Source organism: Micromesistius poutassou (assembly GCF_964030765.1).
Source record: "Micromesistius poutassou genome assembly, chromosome: 2".
Taxonomy (NCBI): domain Eukaryota; kingdom Metazoa; phylum Chordata; class Actinopteri; order Gadiformes; family Gadidae; genus Micromesistius; species Micromesistius poutassou.
The window spans coordinates 13,644,788-13,670,849 of record NC_140272.1 but is presented as its reverse complement, the minus strand read 5'-3'; the positions used below and the strand labels follow the sequence as shown (position 1 = coordinate 13,670,849).

The following is a 26,062-nucleotide window of genomic DNA, read 5'->3' as shown; positions in this document are numbered from 1 at the left end:
AAAATATCCTGTGACAGAAAATATTGCCCCAAAACGATTGACACGTGATACAAATAAAAGGCCTCTCCTAATGTATCACCAGGTGGAACATTAACAATAATCAGAACAAATAAACTAGCTTGTTGACCTTCCATGTAGACATGCCACATGAAGGACAAACCCCTAACCCTAACCCCTAACCCCAATTAATGTCTAACTCTAAACCCCCAACCCTAACCTAACCTCTGCATCTAACCCCTTACCTTAACCTCTGACCAAACCCTGAATGCTAACTCTAACCCCTCAAACCTCTAAACCTGACGGTGTTTCACACTGGCTCAACAAACACCAACAAACAATAACGTCGGGCCATTGTACCTTACCCAATACTGGTAGCTGGCTGTTGTCAGAAGAAGTTTCTTAGGCCAGCATGTCCAATCAGTGTCCAACTTTCAACAACATAAGTTTCTCATCTGTTTTGGTTTTATTTCTAACACTAACTTTTGTTTAATGTGCGTTATGTTAGGTGTTAGGTGCATCTCTTATGTAAAAACGGTGAAAACTGAAAATAAATAATTAATCTGGTAGGCTCCTCAAACCTTCACCCAGCATCTAGTAACTGGTTGAGGGACACATGTTCCGACCGACACAACACAGCACGACACATTAGAAGACACGTGAAGCTATCTCACCATCCACGCATGAGGGCTTGTTGCGTGTCGTTCCGGCCACTTTTCCCGGCAAACAGGAGCACTTGACGGTCTGGGAGCGCTCTTCGATGCGGTTCTTGTTACAGCACCGATGGGCTGCGATCACCTCACAAGTCCCTCCCTCTGCAGGAAAGAGAGAGAACACAAAAACATTGTCAACATCAGGGAGTTAAAATGATCAGGTGACAGACTATACAGAGAAACAGCATTTCTTTTCAAACGCTGAATGTTAAAACTTACATCACGAGTCTACAACAGCGTTGTCATCGTTCTCGGTCAACCGATTTTGAGAGGAAATTAAACAACTGTCAACAGCAATTTGGTTCTCCTCTTTGATATATAGATCTTTTTCCCAGGAATGTTCTGAAAATCCTTAAACACAACGCACGCTGCAAATACGTCTCTCAGGGATCTTCTCTTCACGTGTGTGTGGATCTGCCCCAGGAGGGATCTCCATTATTACATTTAATTGCCTTTCCCTCCGCACTGCCTGTCCCCACTGCCTAAGAACCAGCCCACATTCTGACGCCTCCTCGCTGCTTTGCAAATGGCATTAATATGATTCACTTGGTGTATAGGAATGTCTTGGGTATAGCCAAGGAATTCGGTCCAATGGCAGTTATTACTGCAACAGTCATGTGACTGAAGCAAACTGCCACAGTATGTGGACATCCGTCACAGCAAATGCTGCACAATAGGTCCCGCAGTGAAAATGGCACATGTCAGAGATAATTTTCTCTGCGGTAAAGAGAGGAGTCAGGATGTTCTAGGGCCTCCACTAGGTCACCATAACAATGGGGATGGTTGCCCTGGGGACGGGTGGGAGATGAAGCTACAGGGCCTTTTTTTAAAACGAAAGCGAAAGCCGGAGAGAGGGAGATAGGGAGGGAGAGAGGGAGAGAGAGAATGCGAAGGAGAACAGGGTGTGTCTGGCTGTCGTGGACCTGGCCAAGGCGGTGAGTAATGGGGGAGCCACTGGAAGTGGCCCTTCACAGTTATAAAGCGCAGGGCTAACGCAGCCAGCGGAGCTGCAGGGGAGCGGCCCTCCATCACTGCTCTTCCCCTGCCTCACGCCACAGGACGAGGCTCTTTATCTTCCGCTGACAGCCACTGCAACGCACGCCCCCGTCCAACAATTAAACCTCCTGAGTTCATCGCAGTGCACACGCAACGCAAGGCGAGAGTAAGGAGAAAGGAGGGAGACGAGACGAGGAGGGAGAGGTGGCGAGGGCAGGAGGCAGCGGAGACTGGGAGATTAGACTAAAGAAAGACAGGGAGAAAGACAGAAAGAGAGAAAGAAAAGATTAACAGGAAGAGCATTGAACATAGATCCTGTCCAAGAAGGATTGAGTGCAGGAAATAGGTAAAAATGCCTGGAGATTCGCTCAATCTTATTTTGAAGAAAAAACTCCCAGAACTGAATGCCAACTCAATGTCTTGAATCGATGTGACAAAAAGATGAATGTGTTTCCCGCCCTGTGTTGTTTTATATACATTTTTTTGAAAAGCCTGGGTTATTAAATAGGGAAGTGTACTCCCTATAGGCACCAAACAAGTTTGGCCACACTCTTCCTCCATTCTCGTCACTGTCGATGGAGGCCAGACCAAAGGCAGCGGAGGATTAAAAGGCAAACATTTGCAGTCCTGCTGGACGCTGCTGTCGTGAAGTGTTAACGTGACTCTTGAACGACTGTTGTTGTAATATTTCTGGGCAGGAAGAGGCCAAGAGCAGGCTGGGAAAATATTGGTGAAAAAGAAAAGAAAGGTGCGCTAAAATCCCAGACATCGCACTCTGTCTACGCTCTGTAAAGTTAGTTAGTTATCCTTTATTGTCCCTTTTTGGGGGAAATTCTTTCTCTGCTTTTGACCCAACAAGGAGCCGGTGAACACATACACACAAAGAGCAGTGACCTTGTCAGAGGTCCACACACATGGGGGCACACAGGCACACCCGGGGCATCCGCAGTGCAGCGCCTGGGAAGCTGTTGGTAAATATTTTACCAACAGCTTCTTTATCCACCACATAGACCTGTGGTTTGTTGTCTGATGCTTGAGTTAAGGTTGCTCAGTAGGTCTGCACTATAATGATTGATATGATTGATATAATTTAAACTCTTTTAGCCTTGTTAAGGATGCAACCACAGTCGTCTAGTGTAATGTAACTCCTTTATGTTTTGGTCGGGTGTTAAATGGTGAGCTTTTTTTGGTAACACTTTACAATAACCATAGTTTATAAATGGTAAATAGACCATTTATAAATGGTTAATAGACCATTTATAATGATAGTTAAATATTAATAAATGGTCTATTTACCATTTATGATTGGTCTTGCTGTTTATAAATGATGATTAAACATTAGTAAACTTAGTAAACTATCTGTTTACCTATTATAAATGGTCTATTTAACCATTTATAAATGGTCTATTTACCATTATAATTGGTCTATAAGCTGTTAACCATTTATAAATGGTCTATTAACCATTTATAAATGGTCTATTTACCATTTATAAACTATGGTTATTGTAAAGTGTTACCCTTTTTTTTATTTATGTTCTGTTGTTTATGTTATGTTCTGTTGTTTCCACATGTGGATAAGATATTGATATTTGATGAGGTAGGAGCTGTGGACTTTAATATGACCAGTGTTTTATTTATCTATCGCGTCATATATGGTGTATAATTTATTGCAGCAGTGAGCCAGCTTTTTAAGACATACAATAATGACCCTTAATGTTTGTTATATTCAAAACTGCTGAGACTACTGAGCTATGAGTTAAAAAGTGTGAACCAATGAATCAACAGCTTGAATGGGACAGGGCCAATGAACAGCTCGCATTAAGAAACCAACACATTTCCCATGTCTCTACCTTCTTGCACATTGGCATGTGCATGCATGCTGGCAGACTTCGTGGATACAGGTTTAATCAATAAGCAATGGTTCACTGTGGGCCAAGTGTATGCTATTGGCCAATCACCCAGTGCCATCTGGTAAATGAATGTGAACCTATTGGACCAGACCTCTTCTCTATAGCTCAGCTGAGCCTGCCAAGACAGACACTAAGAGGACCAATGGCCACTCAGACAACATCTATTAAATGTGAAAATGGCTCGCAGTTTTGAATGAGAGTTGACGCTTGGCCATTTTGTTTCGTATTTGTGTGTCTGTGTTAGTTGTCGTACTAGCTTGTACATTAGTAGAGATATGTCGATGGTAATGTGTCTGTCATGATACATTAAGTATAAACCACTAGGCTGCAGCCACTGGAAATTTGTTTTTATTTACACATAGGGTTGGGTATGCGTTTGTTTGGATATGTGTGTTTGCATTTGTGTGTGTGGGGGGTGGGGGGAGAGGGCCATGTGTATCTATTCTTGTGTGTGTGTGTGTGTGTGTGTGTGTGCATGTGCACGCTCGCCGACCCTCAGGTACACTGTAATTGTTTATGTGGCTGTGATGCGCGACTGTAAATGACTTGTGACGTGTGTGCAGGTTGTGATGGATAGAGTACTTAGGGCCTGTCGGCTGGCTAAAAGGGTTAAACCAACCCACAGAGATAGAGTGGGTGGCGGTGCACTCTGGCCTTTGATGAGGGGAGGTGAAGGGCAACGACGGGACCGTCGGCTGCCCATTTTTCTCCCGGCTGCCCACACTGACAGCAGCCATTACACGACTGGATGAGGTGATTATGTCTGAAGAAATCAATGCCCCTGTTGTTTACAGCTTAGCACATCGGCCAATCAAAAGTTGTTAATGAGGGTGGGAGCTTTCTAACAAAAAGGCAACAACAACTGCGAAATGGATACAGGACGAATCAAGTGGGGGAATTAGTAGATTAGTTCGGAAATGAGGCCTGGGACATCCGCTTTGTCACAGTTTTGTTTGTGATGACATTCAGAATATAGTAACCATCATTTTGCTGCAGTGCCAGGGTTGTAGTTTGCTCCACAAAGATGTTTGTAGGAATGCAAATACACCCTCACGGTTTAAAAACAACCAACCCCTAAAAGCTGCATTGTCCCAATAACACAAGGTCACCGTGACGAGTGTTCTGCAGCGCAGCAAGCGCACTCCCAGCAGAACCCCGAGGAAGGAGCGCAGGACTTTCTGCTTTCATCCTCTTGAATGACAAAGAACAGCCTGCCGCCTTCTGGTCTCACTGCATCTGGCAAGTTTTTGTGACACCGAGATGAACACTCATTCCTTGCGTGTTGTCATTTCAGTCACCTTCTGTCCTCTGTCCTGTTTTTTTCCCACCGTCGCTATTTTTCTCCATCTTTCCAAAGGAGTTTGCGTCGTTTCAGCCCAGCACATGGCTCGGGAAGGACACTAGCAGGGACGCCAGAAAAGCCGAGAACCCTCTCATGTATTTCTCCTCCTCCTCTTGGAAACAACTTAATCAGTGGGCACTCAGGTGAAAACAAGTCGCCTTAGCCTGCATACTCGAATGCCTGATTTCTTCAGGAGACAGACTCGCTAAGCCCATCTTTTCTATGCATTCTTCCCTCCCCTCTTAGTTGTCTCTTTCTGTTTCTCTCCATGACTCTTCTTGGAACTGTTCTCTAGCCCATCAAGATATACAGTCCCAGTCGTTTTGTTAGAGATGACATGTCAGGCCTTTTGAGGACACATTCAGCCCCCCATTGTTAATGATTTTTTGTTTCTAAAAAGGCTTCACAAATATGCTTTCCACATTGCGAACAGGATTTTATCTAAACCAAGATAATCTCTACAGAAATCATGTAAAGTGTTAAACAAAGCAGCTTTGTACTCTTTATTTAAGTTTGCCAAACTCACTCACTCAAACTCCCACTTTGACTGGAACTTAATCGAGTTCAATTGCTTTTTCTAACAATTCTTTTTGTGCCCTGAATTCATCCATTATAGAAGCAGCCTTTTTGTTTGCCCATTGCTGCACGTCATGAAACACCACTTGATTGTAAAGCTGTCATTCATCTCAGCAATGAAAACCAGCTCTATTCTGTTTGTCTTATTGAGTCCTATGTGACACCATGGGACACTAATCAGCATCCCTGACAGTAGATTCAAGTTTAAAAGGAAAACATTAAAGTATTCTTTCAAGAGGGAGGGCTATCAAAGAGGATGCAAGCCATTTGTCCCCGTTTGCATGTATGTTTAATGAAGCCCATCATCTGAATTTAGCTAAGCATTACTTAAACATCAATGGGGGGACTTCAGGAATGCACCCAGTCTACTCAGGGCAGCGTTTCAACATGCTAAAAGGCTTCACTGAGTGTGGACTCCAAATGGATGAGTTTTACAGCTGGTGGTGAGAGTGTTATGTTTTTTTTTATTTTAACGACTTTGCAACTGATAGGGCCTCCATTATTCATCAAAAGCCACACTGTCCTGACGCGGCCCATGGAGCGTCCTCGTGGTCAAACGGTAACACAAGGTCACACGCTAACCACAGGAAATGTAACAACCAAAATAATGACTCTTAGTGGCTGTGTGTGTGTGTGAGGGAGCGAGTGTGTGTGTGTGTGTGTGTGTGTGTGTGTCCTTGTGTGTGAGTGAGTGTGTGTGTGTCCTGAAGCCATTGTTACTCCCGGATGGAGCACTGCCAGGGCCTAATGCCGCTTCAGCGGTACTTATGCCCTTAGCGTCGCGCCTCCTGCACTATATAGCAGACTTGTGAAGTAGCGAGAAGAGTGCGGGGTGACAGCAGCGCCGTATGTATTTCTGCCTGCTTGGCCGTCATCGCCGTGTGAGTGTATTACAGGCATGTCTCTCTCCTTATCCGCGGCGCAGGCACTCTGCACGTGGCTACTGGAGGAAGGGAGAGGCCATGTGCGCAGACGGAGTGCTCGAACAATAATTCCATTTAGATACTTGATAGGCCACGGTCTGCCTGGCTCACCCACCCGTGTTAATGGGAGGTGAACAGAGCGGAGTAAAGAGCACCTCACGTTGCATCATTATATTTATATATATATATATATATATATATATATATATTATTCCATTGCAATTGCGCAAGAGCTGCTGAGGCAAGATAACAGGCTTGCTTTTCAACCCAAGACTGTCGATTGTCGCAAAACCAGCTAACAATAATTTTTAGAACATTTTCCATGTTTGTCATTTGGGCCACATGCACTGCGTCACCTCCTTTTTATGCCTTGTGTTTTGCGTTTCAACCTGATAGGATAACTCTGTAAAGCCAACTGTGGAAATAAGTGTATCGCACTGAACAATACTAGCCTGCATCTGAACCATCATTTTTCTTTTTACGCAATAAGCATTTCTTACACTTGGTTTCTTCTTGGTTCACCTAACCTCATTGTACTATTGCAAGCTGCCTCAGAATCAACCTCAGAGTCATGACTCTGAGGTTGATTCCCCATTTACTAAGTTATTAGCAGCTTCTACTCCGGTATGCCTGCGAGGGTGGGGTGGCCTTGACCCGGCAGTTGCCTGGATCTGCTGCCTTTATTCCCCTAGACAGAGGCTGCCACTATATTGGGGCAAGGGGGGGTCGGACAAACAACAGCAAGGCATCACGGTTGCAATGGAGAGAGAGGGAGAGAGAGAGTTGTCTGAGAGATGAGTAGGATGAGAACTATGGACCATGGGATTTACCACTGCTCATAATGATTGACAGGAAGTTGGAACTACTGACCCTGCACACCAGAGGTTTCACAAACCCACCGCCTTGGTACGACAGGCAGCGCCGTCATATAGGGGGGAAAGGTTATGACAATTATAAGGGCCCACACACAGCCTCTATGAAAAAATGATTATGCATACACTGAACTAATATATATTCATATGAATGAATCCGAATTAAAACAAAGCCACAAATCATACAATATTCTAATTTTAATAATTTCAATAATCCCCTTGGCCCCTTCTTAAAAAATGGTTTGGTCCACACCGCGGTTCGTTCTTCCCAGGGACGTGCGCAGGAGTCTTGAGGGGCAGGTGCCGAATTGTTGACGGGGGGGCGGGGGGGGGGGGGGGGGTTGGATCGCGGACGAGCGCTATTGCGGGCGCGATTGTTGACGGGGGGCGTTCGATCGCGGACGAGCACTTTTGCGGGCGCGATTGTTGAAGAACACTCAGAGGGCACTTTTTTAATACGAGGCAAAAAGGGCAGGGGCTCAAGCACCCCTAGGGCCCTATGTGTGCACGTGCCTGGGTCTTCCCATGGTTCTTCCTCATCGGAAGTGAGTGAGCGATGAGATTTACAGTGAACAAACAATCCAATTTAAACTTTAATTGAGATTAGATGAGGCTTGTTGTTGTTTTTGATATTTGTTTTACAACAACGTATTCCATGTGCTCTTTGTTTCACTTGCAAATTTAAGTTAAATGCTACATATTTACCTGTGGACTATCTTGAGCCAGGACACTTTGTTTTTTGCATATCAGTGCTTGATTGTTAAATACAATAAAATACCCACACCTATTTGTTGAGTGGTTAATTGAAAATGTATTTGCAATCAGAGGTGTAATAACGTGTTGCAAATCAGGTAAATGAGAATAAGACAATTAATATTACATAATTTACATAATAATACTCGTTAAGTCGACTTGTTAAGTCGTTAAATGTAAAAAAGGAAACAAATTGGGTATTACACCAGGCACCGTCAAGAACACTGAAAAACAAGAACATTTATATTAAGGTGGCAATGAATGCGGTAGAGGGGCCCACACCAATATTCCTTCAGGGGGCCCAGAATTCCTAGCAACTGCCCTGACGACAGGTGGTGGGTTTGTTTGCTTGTGTTTGTTTTTTTGATAAAGTTTGATGTATTGCTAAAGACTACTCTGCTCCTAAGCTGTGAAAGGCTGCAAAACATATGTGTATTTATGTCAGCTATAGCTCTTCCGAATGAGAGCGATGAGGACATTTAATGGACCTTGTCATCCGTGGGGGTAACACTCTCTGCTGGAGCTATGCAGTTAAGCTGCATTTAACTACAAATATAAAAACAGAAACGCAAACGGCTCTATTGTTGGTAATGGTCTTGACATGTTTAACTGGTAATTCCATTAGGGAGGATTGAGAGGGCCGAGGCCTGTTTGGACCCAGGTCGATTCTTAATCACCTGTATTGCTTTCCTCTGAGAGGCCGGTATGACTGTGATGGCCACATCTTTATGGTTATTAAAGTTAACGATTGCTGCGTGCCTCATTTACTCAGGCTCCATCAATACCAGTTCAGCACCATGAAATTACTCCCCTCCACGAGGAATGCGTGACGAACCCAATTTAAAAGGCTAATCCGGCCTCTGGAAGGCCCCGATGTGGGATGTGTATGCATATGGTATATACGTGTGGTTTGTATGTGTATATATATATGTCTATAAAAAGCCATATAGCTCCATGTCATTGCTTTATATCAACATAGGGTCCGTTCCCCAGCTTAGGGAGAGCGAGAGAAGGCTGATGATCAACCGTCCCTCATCACCTAAATGTCTATCAGTTTTAATCCCCTTACTCTCTGGATGACTATTGATAGTGAAATGTTGTCGGTTTCATTTTTATGTTTACTTTCTTTTTCCTTTTATCAAAATCAGTGAAGAAACCCACAGATCTACTAGATATTGGAAGTATGCTTCCACAGATGAATCCGAAGAAAGTGGAAGGTTTATGGTAAACATAAGGATGTAACCTCATTCCTTTTCAGTGCCTTTTCAGGTGCAAATATAGCTTGAACCTGAACGACAATTCATACAGTCATTTGAAATATAGACGGTATATAAAGTTTCTTTATCTGGCAGTGTGAGAGGATGTATTGCGATGTAAATGTAACTTCAATGTGGGAAATGGAGTTACGGGAGAGGCCATTTGTCCATTTCAGGAGTGTCCATTTCACAAGGCATTATTCTGACAGAGAGGGAAACCAGAAATACTACAGTTATAATTCTGAATATACAATACTGTCCATTTAAATTAGAAGCACAAGATTTAGATTAAGTTGGCCACGTCAAGGTTTTAGTGTCTTCTTTTGTCTATTTTGTGTGTATGTGTGAGTGTAGTGGGACGGGACGGGAGGTTGTGAGAGCAAGCATCCCATGTTGATTCCCTGCATGCCGTATTTGAACCCGGCGCTGGAGTCCGACCTCAGTCTCCATATGACACGCGTCAGTGCTCCCGGAAATGAGCGGCGGGCTTAAGGAATGAACATCTAAATGGTCCATTTAAAAATCACAAAACGCTTGCATTTTTTGAAATGTAATAACGGAGCGCTATTGGTGGAAAATGCCGATCCTCTGAATGAACGCCGTGATCCATGGAAGGAGCGCGATGGAATGACTTCCAGTGCTGAACTAGCCCCCCGCCCCCCTCCCCCCATCTTTTCACTCCTGGAGGTGAAGGATTAATTGTGGCCGGGGCACGAGCGCCATCACGACGTGTCAGTGTTCTCAGAAGTGTGACAAGGAGAACACGCAGGCTATCGGCACTACAGTCACAGCTCCTCCAGGCGAGGATGGGTGTGTGTGTGGGGGGGATGGGGGGGGGGCGGCGGCGTTTTCACACCGGCCATGGCCCGGGGTCCTCCCGGATGAGGCGCAATACATTATCTAATATGTATAATGCATCAATGAGCACTTAGCTGCAAATTATGGATGCATGCACACAGAAAAGAGAGAGTCCCCCCTCCTCCTCCTCCTCCTCCTCCCAGAGTGGAGCATGAGGGGAAAAGGCGGTGCTTCTCTGTTAATAATCAAGCCCACTCTGTGCTTTTGCAGGGAAGCATATGCAAGGAACGTTAATAGGCTTGCATTCCTTCATTTCCCCGCGTGGATGGAGCTAATGCGCTCGCGGTGCATTTGAAGCAGCAGGTGCCTATACCGACGCCTATATGTGAACTTTATATAGGCATGCAAACTTAAGACACACAGCCCCACACACACACACCCACACCCACACACACACACACACACTCACACACACTCACACACACACACACACACACACAAACATACGTGCGCATACACACACATACATGCACACAGATTGTGACAACACATGGAGGAAGGGAGGACAGCAGAAAATGTATAGTTAATCCTGGTTTAAACACATTTATAGCATTGAACACACCACACCATATTAAACACACCACAGCATTGCTGTGGTCCATTCAACACAAAGTGGCACAGGCCCTCAAAAATAAGTGTCACTTTGAACAATACCGCGATAGGTAAGTGTTCTGTCCATATTATTATGAAAAGGTTGACGAGAGGAAATTCTTATTGATCACATATGTGTATTCTGACTTGAAAACCAATATACGTCATGGTTCCTAGTTACAGGTTATAATATTCATGGTGGAACATTGATCACAGTGAAAAAGTAGCTTTTGAATGCTACTCAATTAGCAACACACTGCGAGTGAAATCAATGTGGTAAATGCTTCATGTGTCCCTCTTGATTGTAAATAACACAGCCAACTGTAATACCGGGATGGCATTTACAGCACAAGCGCTGTGCACTCTATATATTAAGGTGCACAGCCGACATAAAGAGCCTTTTCTGACCCAACCTTGCAATAGTGAGACCTATTGCTTCTATGAGACCTATTGCTTCTATTGCCTCTATTTATCCGTGAATAGAAAATAAGGTGCAGAGGTATGAGCCTAAACTGCCTCCTAATGATCAATAGATAGATGACAAGACAACTTTAATGGGTAGGGTAAATTCCTTCATGATAACTGCCCAGCCCCTGGCCTCCACCGGTAAACATGGAGAATAAAGTCCTTAGAACTCCCTTGTCCAAAAGCCAGGATGGTAGATGTTTCCACCACATTCCTAACTGCGGTGATTCCCATTGATTCCTTGGATTGTGTGGAACTCGGTCGATCTATCGGGTGTAGGAGTCATTTGTTGCTGTGTTGAATGCTGCCTCTTCTCTACTAAACCTAATTATCCTCCTCCACAACGGCTTTGTGAGGAGGGTACTTAGAGACGGGAAGCGTAGGGGTCCGGGATATAGGGGGAAGGAGGGGGTCCTGATGCAAATAGAGCTTGGCTCACAGCGTACACAGCGCATCCTCCCAGGGACCCTGGAGGCTGCCGAGACCACCGGACAATACTGCCATTTGTAATGTGTCACGATGCGGCAATATGAGTTTCCTCCCCCAAAACGACTTTCCCCACCTGTATGAATGAATCATAACCATGAAAAATGGCAGAGAGAGAGAGAGAGAGAGAGAGAGAGAGAGAGAGAGAGAGAGAGAGAGAGAGAGAGAGAGAGAGAGAGAGAGAGAGAGAGAGAGAGAGAGAGAGAGAGAGAGAGGCACAGAGAGGGAGAGCACAGAGGGAGAGCACAGAGGGACCCGAGTTATTTGCAGAGTCCACAAGCAGACCAATATGAGGGTTGGAACTCAATTTGGTGTCATATTACTCACAGCGATATCCATCACAACACACAATTCACTCACTCAATGTCATTACTGTCTGCTTGATAAGCTTTAAAGCCGGGGATAACATTTTTATGTGGTAACACAAGTGTCATTCTCATCTATTTCTACTGCCGGTGGTGAACGAAATGGGTAATAAGGCTGCACTGTCTCCAGATACGAGGAGAAGATGATTCATTACAAAAATATGATTGGCTAGTTTATCGTTAACAAGCCCTTCAATTTGTCACCCCACCTTCTTGAGAGATGACCATGCAGCTTTGATTCGTCCACTCCGAGCGGCACTTGTCTGCGATCCGTTTCAGTTTGAAGTTTGTCACAGAAGAGAGATAATTTGGTAAGATAGGTAGCCTCTATGTTCACAGAGCAAACTCTAGCATACAAAAAAAGCCACTTCTGCTGCTCATTGTCGTGACTAATCAGACACGGGGCTATTCAATCAGACCCAGCAAGACATCCTTTCTGTCCGGAAGGTGTGGATACACAGAGTGATTTTGATACTGTAGTAGCGGCATTCCTTCAGACAAAGGGGGCCAGGACTCCGTCATGAAAGGATCGGTGTCAGAATGAGGAAGCAGAAACATCGTCTTCATTTCTTCTGAGATGAAGTATCATAAAGGACAAGGGGTCCTTCACCCATTAATTATGAAGATTAGAATCACGTCAGGTTTCAATTGATACCTGGCTGATTCCCAAGGTCACGCTCTCTCTCACACACACACACACACACACACACACACACACACACAAAGGGATGTAATTGTAAAAACACTTAAGGGACAAGGCGAGGAGAGGTGTATTTCATCTCACCCTGCCACAAGATGAATGAAATTCCCCTCATTATTTATATAGATGTACAATGTAGATTATTCAAAAGAATCACGTCTAAAAAATGTAATCTCCCCAATCTTTGGGTTTGGTTGAACTGGATCAGCTGCTTTAAGTAAAATTGGTAAATAACTTTCAAAATAAATAAATAAATAAATATAAAATCTAATAAAAGCTCTTCAAGTCCTTCTCATCCATCTTGCCCCCGCACGCACGCCTATAAATATGATCTGTGGCATCAGGGTGGACTGTGAAATCATGTGGCTGCACATCAAGGTGTGACTGCAGGCCGTGTGCATACTAATGTCAGAGCCCTGCTGCGTGCCGAGAGAGAGAGAGAGAGAGAGAGAGAGAGAGAGAGAGAGAGAGAGAGAGAGAGAGAGAGAGAGAGAGAGAGAGAGAGAGAGAGAGAGAGAGAGAGAGAGCTATATAGATGACAGTGAGTCTGAGAGTCTGAAAATTGTGTTTCAAGGGAAAAAATATTTAAAATCTCTAATCAGCCAATTTATGTTGACATTTACAAAAATATACAAGATGAACCACAATTTCCTGGTGTCTCACCAGGTGGTTAGAGGCTCACCTTAACAACATCTGAGCATCCATATATTACTGTTTGTAAAATCCCCAAAAAAATCCTCACACAAGTCTAGAGAGCCGAAGCTGACACCAAAGGGATAAAAGCTGCTGTAAGAAATACGCGAACATTTTCCGGCTTTGTTGATGGCTTTGTGTATACGCTCTTTATTTTAGACAAAAGCATAACATTTGTGAATAGCCTACTCCCTTAGTAGGCAAATATAGACCTATTAAAAAAAGCTCCACATTTTTTTGCATGTCAGTGATGCGTGGTAAAGGAGCCGTAAGTAATGGCCATTGCACACGCGCAGTGAGGATCCGGCAGGAGATAACGGATCGGGTAGTGACAGCATTGACAGTGTGCTATCTCGTTTGTCCATGTCCCCCCTCCTCTGCCTGTGTAACCCTGTAGCATCTGAGTCATGACTGTAGCATCATTGGTGTGGATGATAAGCCATTGTCTCCTGGCTCACTCTAGAAGCAATGAAGTAATGTCAAATCTTTCTGAACCACTTTAATAGTTGCACTCCCCCTTTCTCCCTCTCTACCCCTCTCTCATGTTCTCTCTTTCTCTCATGCTCTCTGCCCATCTCTCCCTCTCTCTCTTTCAGTCTCGCTCTCTCCCTTCAAGGTAGGTCAGAAGAGAGGGAGAGAGAGAGCTGCTATCGGGCAGTGGGACTCATCAGCTCCTCTCGTCTCTATTATGTCACTCTTTTATAAATGTGCCCGTGAAACAGTGTACCCACGTGTACAGGCATGCAAGCGCACACGTTCTCCGTAATGTCAATCATGTATGGCTTTTGTACAGAATATTTCTTGGTTTTCTATTTTTTTTTAAAATTCTAAACCCTCTCTTTTCTAAAACTTCTCTCATATATTTTTTTCTTTCATTCTCCTTTCCTCTCATTAAATCATTTTCCAGCTGAATCACTGTCTACGGTTCCCCAGGAGGTCAGCGGTGAGGCCATCACTCCAGGAAGTGAACTCGGACAAATGATGATGTGGTGACAAGGGACTTGTCATGTCACTGCACCACGAGAGCCCTCAAAGAAACACTTTTGATGAATACTAACAGAATCGCTGAGGTTAAAGTGCACTAAGAATGTAATAGGATTTTCTTTCTTATATGTCCCAGTAAATGGAAACAGTGCTCTGTCCAAAGAACTGCAAGAGCCTTTGTGAGAGTGTTCTACAACAATGGTTGACTCAAAAAGCAGCCAGCTAGCTACCATGTTCACATTCCCTCCATTTGATACATTGCCAGCTTCCAGTACAGGTCCTCCCAACATCCAAAGGCTGCGTGGTTGCTTTAGGAAGATGTACTCCTACATGCTCTATCGTACATGTACATGGATAAACTGTGTTTAAATCAGGGATTTATCAAAGAATCAAAGAGTTCTGAGCCGAATATTGCGACTTTTGCCTCAACGCCAACGTCGCATGGTGACGCTGTTGTTGGGACACGTTTCTTTGTTTCCTAAATATGGAGTCCGGAGTGTGTCCTACTGGGAGCATGCCATTATGTGGGCAAGAGAGCTGGGACACAAGAGGGAGAGGATGGCGTGTCAGGGTGGATTGCGCTGCTTACTGCCGCTGAAGGACATCTTGTAATAACCCTTCGTTATCAGTAGACACAGAATTCTGCACAAAGGAAAGCAGCCTTTTACTCATGATGAAGCCATTCAGACAGCGATAGAGAAGCAGAAGCATGAACAGGACCAGATAGCATCTCATGTAATGGTGGTGGTTTGCTCACACCCCAGCTTGAGGAAGGCGTTTTATTATTCATTTTTTTTCAAGATTTCTTATCTTGATTAATTTTATCACAGTGTAATTTGTACATTAATTTTCACATTATTGCACTGGTGTGTCAACACCCATGCAAACTAAATGGAAGCAAATGCAATAACTATTTCTGCCAGCTGTTTCTCACACACAAATCAATTTAGACTGTAACTCTCAAGGCTCAGCAACAGATGGTTGATTGCGGCGAGCGGAGAGTAAATCCCCAGCAGTTACAGTGTGACATTCCTCTGTTTATCCACAGACACTCATCTGGATGAGCTCCCTTATTGGCCCACTCTTACAGCTGACACTGTTCCCAAACTGAAAAAAGGAATGGGTATCCGTTCGGATACATTTACCCAGGCGTGTAGTACAACCAGAACTACAACAGAGTTTAAAAGGTCTCCTGTCTCTTTCATGGGGAAGCTGCTATTGGCAATGGTTGATGGATGCAGATTCCATTTCAACAACACAAAACCTATCTGCCGACCCAACTGCTCCCAAATGTATTCATTTAAAATGTGGATATTAAGGACAATAATTGCAACATAGTCTCCTTGTTTTGGTTCACTGGCAGAGTGAACTAGAGCTCTTTTCAGGAACGAGTTATGTGTTACGATGTGTTACAGGGTCAGTCTGGCCGGTCATTATCTAAAATAAGCCTCTTCAGGGCGAAGCAAGACACCTCCGCTTCGCGTCGGTATCCTGTTCGCCCTGTCGGGGCTTATTTCCCGATAATGACGTTCGATGGCGTTCTATACATAATCCCTTACATAAGTCGTACACTGACGTGGCAGTTAGTTGTCTAAAGTTCTTCAGTCAATCATGCTGAAACTTTTCTCCCCCTGTGAATGCTCTCATTTAAGGAGATTAACAGCATGAGCACGGGTCAGCCCTGTTGAAATACTTGAAAGAAAATTTTTTTTTGTAATCACAAATCTATCGGTGTGGAATCTGGAATGGCTTTTAATTAAAATCACTGGCTTAGATTGTTACGCATGCCAGCCATTGGAAGCTTGTCACTAATGTAATGAAATGGAAAGAGAAGGACTGCTGTCTGCTTGTTTCCTAGTTACACACACACACACACACACACACACACACACACACACACACACACACACACACACACACACACACGTGTGTGCACACACACATACACACACATATACGGACACACGCACGCACACACACCCATGTGGATAACACACTGGCCAATCAGAGGAGAGGAGCGCAAACAACTGTGAGTTGTCAGAGAGAATAAGGTTACCTTTATTTTACCTTGATAACCATTATAAAATAGCTATGCATGTAGCATGCCTTTGTGTTGCTGTTGTTGTGTTGTCTTTCGGACCAAGTTCCATCACAAAAAGATGGCTAATCTCATCTGAGCATATAGGTGATTTATTGAGACCGTCTGAAGTACAAAGCGTCTTCTCAATATTTGAGCATTCCACCTCCATTGAGGCAGCGCTTCGATCATTAAACACATCATAATTAGGTCCGCTGCACTGAGGACCCCCCTGTCTTTCCGATCAAAGTTGTCTGACGGTTTCAGGTGTTAGAGCACATTGGGAGGAAAAAAACCGCCTGTCATACCATAACTCATGCCGGTGATGTAAGAAGAAGGTTCCACAAGCGTTTGCTCATCGCCCAGTTAATGAGCTGAGCGACAACATGATTGTCAGCGTTGCCGTGGTGCCCGAGAGAGAGAGAGAGAGAGAGAGAGAGAGAGAGAGAGAGAGAGAGAGAGAGAGAGAGAGAGAGAGAGAGAGAGAGAGAGAGAGAGAGAGAGAGAGAGAGAGCTATATAGATGACAGTGAGAGAGAGAGAGAGCTATATAGATGACAGTGAGTCTGAGAGTCTGAAAATTGTGTTTCAAGGGAAAAAAAATAGAGAGAGAGAGAGAGAGAGAGAGAGAGAGAGGTGACTAGGTGACTAAAACCACGGTGACAGAACTGCAGTTCTTTTGAACATACTGTATGTAGCATCAGTGTGGCTCAGCTTGGGAAGCTGTGTGTGTGTGTGTGTGTTAATGAATCAATCAATTTCTGAGAGATAGATCACAATGAACGCCTTGCAACGGCCGACTGTCACCATGATGAATTCCTTCATTTCATGTAATAAGCTAGCTGGGAAGTGATTTATCCTCGGCTCGCTGGCACCTACTATATACAGCGTTGGACAGCACAGACAGATACAAGACCTAGCATAATGTGTGAAATTTTCCCACCCCATACAGCCAGGTTGAACTGCGGAAATAATAATAAAAAGGAAACACTGAACAGTGTACAGTTAATATCGGAGGACTTTTCACTTGGCTTTGTCTGGGATGTTTCAGTGCAGCAGAACAGGCATGCCTATGCCTTCCTTCGTCGCTGGAAGATCATACATTCATCTGACAGCACTGGATCACCGATATTTTGCCTGAATTATTAACTGTGGCTTCTCGTTGCTCCTTGTTCTCCCCTCCTCCTTATCCTCCTCCTCCTCCTCCTCCACCACCTCTTCTTACCGAAAAGGAGCTAAGATAAGAGAGAGTAAGAGCCCCGTTCTCTGGATATTGATTACCTTGCTCTGCCCTACTTCAGGATTAAGAGGTGTTGTGATTTCTTGCCCTCCCCCCCCCCCGCCCCCCCCTTTTTAAATGCAGATCTCCCCTGCCAAGAAGCAGCCGTTTTGTGCTAATCCGTTTAAAACGACTGCTAAGCTTTGAGCAACATGCGTAAGAATCCTACCCTGGTTTGTCCTAATTGACGGGCTCATGTTTTATGGCTCACCCTAAACCCCCTCTGCTATCCATTGTAGTTACTTGATTAAGGTGCATCTTTGTCTCTGTGGTGGAGCTTAATGGTGCTCTATAGGTAAGATTTAAGAACTCTTATTTGAGTGTAATTTTTTTTAATTGGACATGCCGTGCCTCTGAGTGAAATGCCCTTTAGGAATATCTGTTTCGCGTTGACTGATCCTGCCTCGGTATGAGACCATATTTTAGACCACTACCAGCTTTTCTGACCAAAAAAAGCATGAGATGCATGAGATGCACTTAAGAACTTCTCAAAGAAGTAGAAACATAGGGAGAGAGCAGTAAGTGTGTTTGATTGTGCTTCAGAAACAAATGGCGATATAATAATTCATTTGATCATTGATAGCATAAAGGTAACTTTTATATCTCACGATAGCATAAAGGTAACTTTTATATCTCACCACTTAAGGATCCACTTATTGCTTATTGCAATTACACCATACTACACAATTCTGCAGAGAAGAGTAAATATAGGCATGAGAAAGGTAGTCATTTAAATTGACCAATTATCATGAACCAGAATGCTGCACATGTTGCATCTCCAAATGGATTTTATACTTTTAAACCAAAATAGGTATAAGAATTCACACAAAAGCAGGCACGCACATGCACACTGAACTTAAGTATGCACATACACACACACCTAGATCATCATCAGGTTTATGGTTTTGTCTGGTAATTAAATGTAAATGTCCACACTTTATGAGCCACACAAAAAAAAGCCAAAAGGCGATGTGGGGGCTGGGTCTTGTGTCTGGGCCACAGGGATAATGAATAAGAAGACATCAGCATTTGTGACGGTGGTGTGGTGTTTGTCGGTGTGGGTGTACCATTGTTAAAATCTTACCCCCCATCCTCCCTCACACCCATCTTGAGCTCTTAATATGCGTCTGGGGTCTCATTTCAGTTCAAAGGTCACCATTTAATGATTCTGCTGCATGACCTTAATTTTAAATTATGATGGTGGGCTGGGAGCGTCTCTTCCTCCTCTTTCTCCTCCTCCTCTTCCTCCTCCTCCCCCCTCACCTTGGAGGAGAGCGACCTCCTCCTCCTCCTTCCTGGAGCTGAGCGAGGCAAGAAGCAGGGGAGGAGTCTGCTCATCGTAACCTTTTCAAGAAATGCCTTTATTTTCTGAGATTTAAGGGTGGGCTTTGGACTGTGTGGTTGATCTGCATGGTGCGGTGGTATAATGAGGGTACTGTCATGCTGGTGACCCTTGTTAGTCGAGACTCGGCGGTCAGGGTGCCGCCAGAGGTCGTGAGAAGCCTGTCATTCTCTTAGGCAATTAGTATTGTGCAGATGCGTGCGGTGCGCACACACACACACACACACACACACACACACACAGGTACGTGTGAATGCTAGCAAACACCCTGCGCCCCAAGTGCCCACACTCTCACACACATACAAACACACACACACACACACACACACACATTAACACACAAACACATAGGTTTGTGTGAATGCTTTCACTCGTACACACAAAAACACATGCATGCAAGCACACACTCAACTGGATGCACACACACGCACACACACACACACACACACACACACACACATATATATATAAACAAAAGCACACAGACTGAGGTACAAACCAATCCAAGCTATAAAAGCGAGCTGACATTACAAATGTCATTCAAAACTTACCTTCGCAGAGGGGGTTGTCCCTCTTATGTGTATTGAAATTTAATCAATATAAACTCTGGCAGATGTTCTGCCATGCACTTTTGACCCGAGTCAAAAGTCCAAGTGCAGGGAGCTACTTTTCCACAAAGACACTCCACTCAAATGTTCCTACAGAGAAAGACCAAAAGAGTTCTCCTTCCCTTTTAACTGCCGACTTTGCCGACAGAGCAAGCCGGAGAGAAAGTCTGTAGTGGAAATAACGTGGCATTATGCAAATGTCTTACTTTCCGATGCCACAAATCTCCTCAGAGCGGCGGCCAATAGGCAGCTCACAGCAAGCCTGCTGTCCACCGAGCGCCTGGCATCTTGGAGCCGAGCAGCAGGGAGACGTCTCACTCACAATACGCCAGGAAATGGCTGCAGAAAAGAGTGGCCCGGCTCTCGCTTTGCCTCCCTTGCCTCTGCCCGCCTTTTGCTCCCGCCTTTTTATTCAAACTTTCCTTTTGATCTCAGCGATGCCCGGTGTGATTTCAGTTTAGGTACTTTATTCTGCGACCCCGCCTCCTTTATCTCGGGTAGAAATTGAGGCACTTTACAGAGCTAAAGTGTTCCATCCAGCGGTGTGTGTGTGTGTGTGTGTGTGTGTGTGTTTGGGTTTGAGTGCTAGTTTTTTTTGCCTCAGCTGAAAAGCGTGAGAGGGAGGGAGGAATGTGGTGTCGGGAACAAAATGGCAGAGGAGCTAACGTTTGTTTTTTTATTGAACATATTACATGTATACCCTTTTTTTGTCTTTAGAGAGAGAGAGAGAGAGAGAGAGAGAGAGATGCGGTTACACTCACACCCACACCCGCACACACACACCTATGTAAGGAAGACTAGGAGCTTGTACTCGACTCGATACTTGAAAAAACCCAGCGTGGCGTCTTTCAATTTACAGTGGCTGAGTGTGGACCCTTGCAAGATTGGCATCTATACTGTGGACTCCTGCTGAGCTATATATATCCAGCCTTGACCTGGAGCAAAGTTCATGTTCTGCTGCCTCTTTTTAGGAAAACAACTCGCTGAATGGCATTCAAGTGAATGCAGCCTTACCCAATATAGAGCATCCAAACACAGGGATCCAAGTTTTGTATTTAGCTGAGGTTATTGCCTTTCCTGTTATATATAGTATAGTATCTGTTATAGCGGGTACTGGGTGAGGTAGTATTGCGTTAGTATTTGGCTGGTGTTCAGACAGTATCTACCTCGGTGACTAAGCACTTGAGTTTCTTTTTGTGTGTTCATCGACTGAGCTTCCTTTGCAGATTTGCAGAGCCAGACATCACTTCTTCTTCTTTTTTTAGCATGATAACATATCTGTCAACCAATGTTTTTTGAAGAATCAAACTGGGGAAATGCAGAGAGGGTATCTTAACTGGCAGTTAAGCTTGCTCAACTACCCAGGGACCGAAGGGAATGGCTGTGAGTGAGGCTATATCCTCTGTGAACGCTCCAGCGTTCTGCCTAGGTGTATTCACAGCTTCATCGCTCAGAAGGAACACTGGCCTTGCATGTCAATGACGGCAAGATAAACATATCTTTCCATCCATTCTAGTATAGAGTGAATATTGTTTTTTTTCCTTTTATGTGAACCAAAACAGCCCTATGTGGAGGCTCTGGCCTCAGTGGAACACCACACCTAAAAAAGCAACATGACATCGGTGAACCGCGCTCTGTAAAATCAGACTTTTGCCCAACCTACTGGCCCACCACTGCTTCGGTGTTCTGCAAAGGGTTTAATTAAAGGCTTCAAACTGCTTCATAGAGGACAGTATGAAAAAAGGTGGGAATGGGGTGGTGTGTGTGTGTGTGTGTGTGTGTGTGTGTGGGGGTGTGTGTGTGTGTGTGTGTGTGTGTGTGTGTGTGTGTGTGTGTGTGTGTGTGTGTGTGTGTGTGTGTGTGTAGGGAGGGGGCATCTACAGAATAGATGCTTTGCGCAGCTCAGCTCTTTGAGCCTGTCCTCCCAGACAGATACAAGGCCATGTTTGCACTGCATTAATCAGCCACTGCCGAGGAACAGAGAGGGGAACTCAGCAGACAAGGCGCACGCTGGCCCTAATGACGGTGATAATAATAATAATAACAGCAGGTACGTCTCGTGGGAGAACCCTTTCAGAGGCCGTTTCTTTAATAATTACACTGTGCCATCAAATAATTCCCCTCTAATGCTTTAGATAAATAGCAAGAAGGGGCAAGGAGAACAGGACAATCTAAGTCCTGAAATAAACCAGAAGTATCTGTGGATACTCAGTCTTTACAGACCGATTTCGTGGAAATCAATGCCAAACTAGAATTCAAATATAACATTAATCATATTGCTCACTTTGCCATGCACACACCTTACCTAAAGGCACCAGGAGAGTGAATTGAAGAGGCAAGATTATGGGTTTCGAAATGAGGTATTTGCAGGTAAGTGCCCATTTTCCATTGGGAACTTGCAAATCATTTGGTTGAAATTGGTGTAAACTGTAAACTGACACTACACCCTTAATGTACCCTTGGCTGCTATTATTCAGCATTCTTGAATGTTGTTTCCGTTACTTTGTTGCTTAGCTCTCTAGCTTTCAGAATTAAATGCTTTTGAAGGAACCTGTTAGTGGGTTTACATAATCAAAACTCTTTTCCTGCATGTATGAGCTACCACACCAAAATACACCATTGATTGGCTAAATAAATGTAGCCTGGGTTGCTAGATCTCTGCTTCTCATGTTGTACCTTCTTGCTTGACGGCAATATTTCCACGTAGATTAATTCAGAATTCTAGGTCAATGCAAATACCATTTTTCTCATTTAAATCAAGCCAATGCCATTATGCTCTTGCCATTCACCACATCATTGTCGGTTCAATTCCCACGATCCCCCTCACAGCAAGCTCTCCATGTGTAGTGGTGGTAGTAAATCCTTTTTCACAGTGAGCACCACATTGCTCTTTGATGGAGAAACACCCCGAAGTTTTATACAGTAGTTTCCTCCGCGGTGAGATTGATGGCAGCCATGCGTGTGTGCAGTGGTGCTGGTAGTCTTTAAAACCACATACCTGAGTTATGAATGTTGCATTTAGTTGACTAAATATGCCCTGGCTGGCACAACAGCTTCCCTCTGAGACTATGCTACAGAGGCCGCGGCTGCCACATGCTAATTTCTCTCTTTAAAAGAACGAGCGAGGAATAGAACAAATGCACTTCAGCCAGCGTGAGAGAGTGGGTAAAGTAAACAGAGAGTGAGAGAGAGTGAGAGAGAGAGGTTAAAATACTTAAAACAACGGTTTGTTCCCCTTTTAGTGTGTCTGCCTCAATCCATCACTTCTTTATTCATGCTTTTCCTCCCCTTTTTCTCTCTTTCTCTCCGGCTCTCTCTTTTCCCTGCTTCTTCTGGTTTCTCGTTACCGACAACCCGTAACACTGCATCCATCTGACGACTAAACAGAAAATCTGTGGCAATTTCTTTTTTTTTTTCTTAGACTGAGGCATAAACAGTCAAATAGATCCATCTTGTTTGACGTGGTAGACGTGGGGAATTGTAGTTTTTATTTATTTGTTCATTTATTTATTTATTTTTTTTTTTTGTTGCTGCTGCAGCTGCACTGACACGCAGGCCTGTCGCATCTGACTCCAAAAGAGATTTATCAATATAACATGCACTGCAGTAGAGGCTGACAAGCACCGCAGTGTCCCACTGAGATGTTTACCACAGGTGTTTGTGATGGGGGTTGGTGGGGTTGGTGGTGGTGGTGTGGTGGTGTAGTGGTGGGGGGGGGGGGGGGGGTGGGACACAGCACAGTACGTGTGAGGGAGAGGGTGAGAGGATGTATGTTGGGGCACACAGACCAACCAACCTTTAGCCTTTTTATTGAATCTCCAGCACATGCCGATGTGAACACGCACGCACACACGCACACACAGCAATCGTCACATTCAGTGACAAACAGTAGTCCTGGTAAAAAGTGAAGTCACGTCTGCTGCAGGAAAGTGGTACAGGCTGTGCCTTCGCACCACCGTTCCATATGAGATGTTGACACAGTCCTGGCCTCCGGCTCAGGTGTCCATGTCATCATGTGTCACACAAACATGCTCGAATCTTCAGCTCGTGCACACACACACACACACACACACACACACGCCCTGTCGCTCTAGTCTCATACCAAACAGTTCCGTCTCACTGTACAGATTAGGATTTGTGTGGAGGAACTGATGCACACTAGCTGTTAAATGGACTCTAACAGAATCCCTCGCTTGTCAGTGTGGAGAGAGCGAGAGAGAGCGAGAGTGAGCGAGAGCGAGCCAAAGAGAGCCAGAGAGCCAGAGAGAGAGGGAGAGGGAGAGCAACATCCAGAAAGCGAAACGAGCAAGGTAAAATGGAGCAAAAGGTGTGGATACACACTTAACGAGATAGAAAACAAGAGACGCGGCACAGGATGAGTGATGGCGAGGGCGAAGGATAGACGGAGAGACAGAGAGGAAGAGAGACACACCGGGGTGTATCAAAATGTGCATGAATCACTCCACACTTCTCTTTTTCTAATTGGCCCTGCGTTGCACATCACAATCTGCCACAGTAGGAGCCCATTGTGCTGTGCTGCTGCTTTGGAACAAGCCGATGTCTCAGCGTCTAACACTCTGAGTAATGGAGATCTGAAGGGACTGCCTCCATGGGGATGGATGGCATGATATTAGCAACACACGCACACACACACACACACACACCGAACACACGCACACACACATCTGAATATTTGGGGCCAACCCACCTCCCGCAAAGAGGTGGGTTGGGTAAGAAGAGCTGGTGCATGAAGTATATCTCACCTCTTTCAGCTAACATTATCATTGAGATCCTTGAGAATGAATGTACTTTTTGTTCAATCCCCTTATTGCTGAAGCAATCATTCTGCTGTGTTGTGTTACAACAGAGCGCTGCTGATCGCAGAGGAGATGTAGGACGATTGTAAACAAACAGAAACATTTATAATCCATGGAACGGGAGTTTCTGAAAATAGGCTTTTTTATGATGCATCCTGATTCAACAACATCTTTCAGAATACATGTGCTCTCTATTTGTGCAACACAACAGCGGAAATTATAACACTGTGCCATATTCAACTTAGTAACCAACAAAACATTACACAAGGTAGGATTCATGCACACACATAACTCCAAATGGATCAGCGTTAACCTTGAACGCATTGCTACACGCTGACAGCTTGTCCTCATATCTCATAATACCTTCTCTGGTTGGGTCCTCATTGTGAAGAACCCTGGCTGCCACCCTGGCTACCGTAAAGCTAATGCTAAAGCTAATCAAGATTGGACCTACTGATAGCACTATTTCAGAAGGGACCTATAGCTAATACCAATTCAGAAGGGATCTACTGCTAATACTAATTCAGACCGCAGGTCGGAAGGAAGGTGCTTTGGTGAGGCCACAGACCACCTCTTAATATTATCTGATGGGACTAATTCATAAAGAGTGCAATTTTTTATTATCCACTTCAGCCTCTAACAAAATGCGTAATGTGTCCCTCAAGGGGCCTTCAAGCTGGTGGTTCTGCGAGCAACAAGGACCTCCTATAATTCAATTAATTCACATTAAAGACAATGTTTGTATATACTTGAGTCACCCATGCCACCCACTGCAACTTCATTATAGTAATCATTCTGTCTGTATGAACGAGGTGTCCATTTGATGCAACATTATCAAACATGTATCCCTTCTACGGCAGGCGGTAGAGTGGTTTGTGTGGTTTTCTCTGGCCAAGGGAACACACTGTTCTGTGTGCAAGTTTCAACACCTCCTCAAGCCCTCGGCCGAATCGGCCGCAGGGAATCAATTACCAAGTAAAGGTCTGACTCCGGGGACTGCTTGAGTGCACACAGATAACCCCCTGATTGACAGGCTACACATTCGCCTACACATGACACAGCCTACTGCATCTAGATGTTAGGTTGTTAGTTGCATGTACATTGCGCAACACATTTACAGTGTTGACTGACATTCACTCATTCATGCACACACTCACGGCGGAGTCAACCACGCAGGGCGACAGCCAGCTTATCAGGAGCAATTAGGGTGAGGCGTCTTGCTCAGGGACACCATGACACTCAGCTAGGAGGAGCCGGGGATTGAACCAGCAACCTTGCGGTTACCAGCCAACCCGCTCTACCTCCTGAGCTAATGACACACACACGCACACACATACGTACGTACGTACGTACGTATCGGGCTTGTTTAAACTTTCATAACTCAACTTAGCCTTTCCACACTCCACATCACTGGTAAGGAAGGCGAGCACGGTCATTAAAGGAATATCACTTTATAAACA

At 44.6% G+C, this 26,062-nt stretch overlaps 1 protein-coding gene across 1 annotated transcript in view; it reads right to left on the bottom strand.

Moving 5' to 3' along the window:
- The window catches only part of LOC311338751 (chemokine-like protein TAFA-1), a gene marked incomplete at both ends in the record, with an annotated part of 106,274 nt that overhangs the window by 21,383 nt on the left and 58,829 nt on the right, over nt 1-26,062 (bottom strand). The window contains one exon of the mRNA XM_084464071.1: nt 672-812. Coding sequence (XP_084320197.1) covers nt 672-812 — 141 coding nt within the window. The remainder of the gene's footprint in view (nt 1-671; nt 813-26,062) is intronic.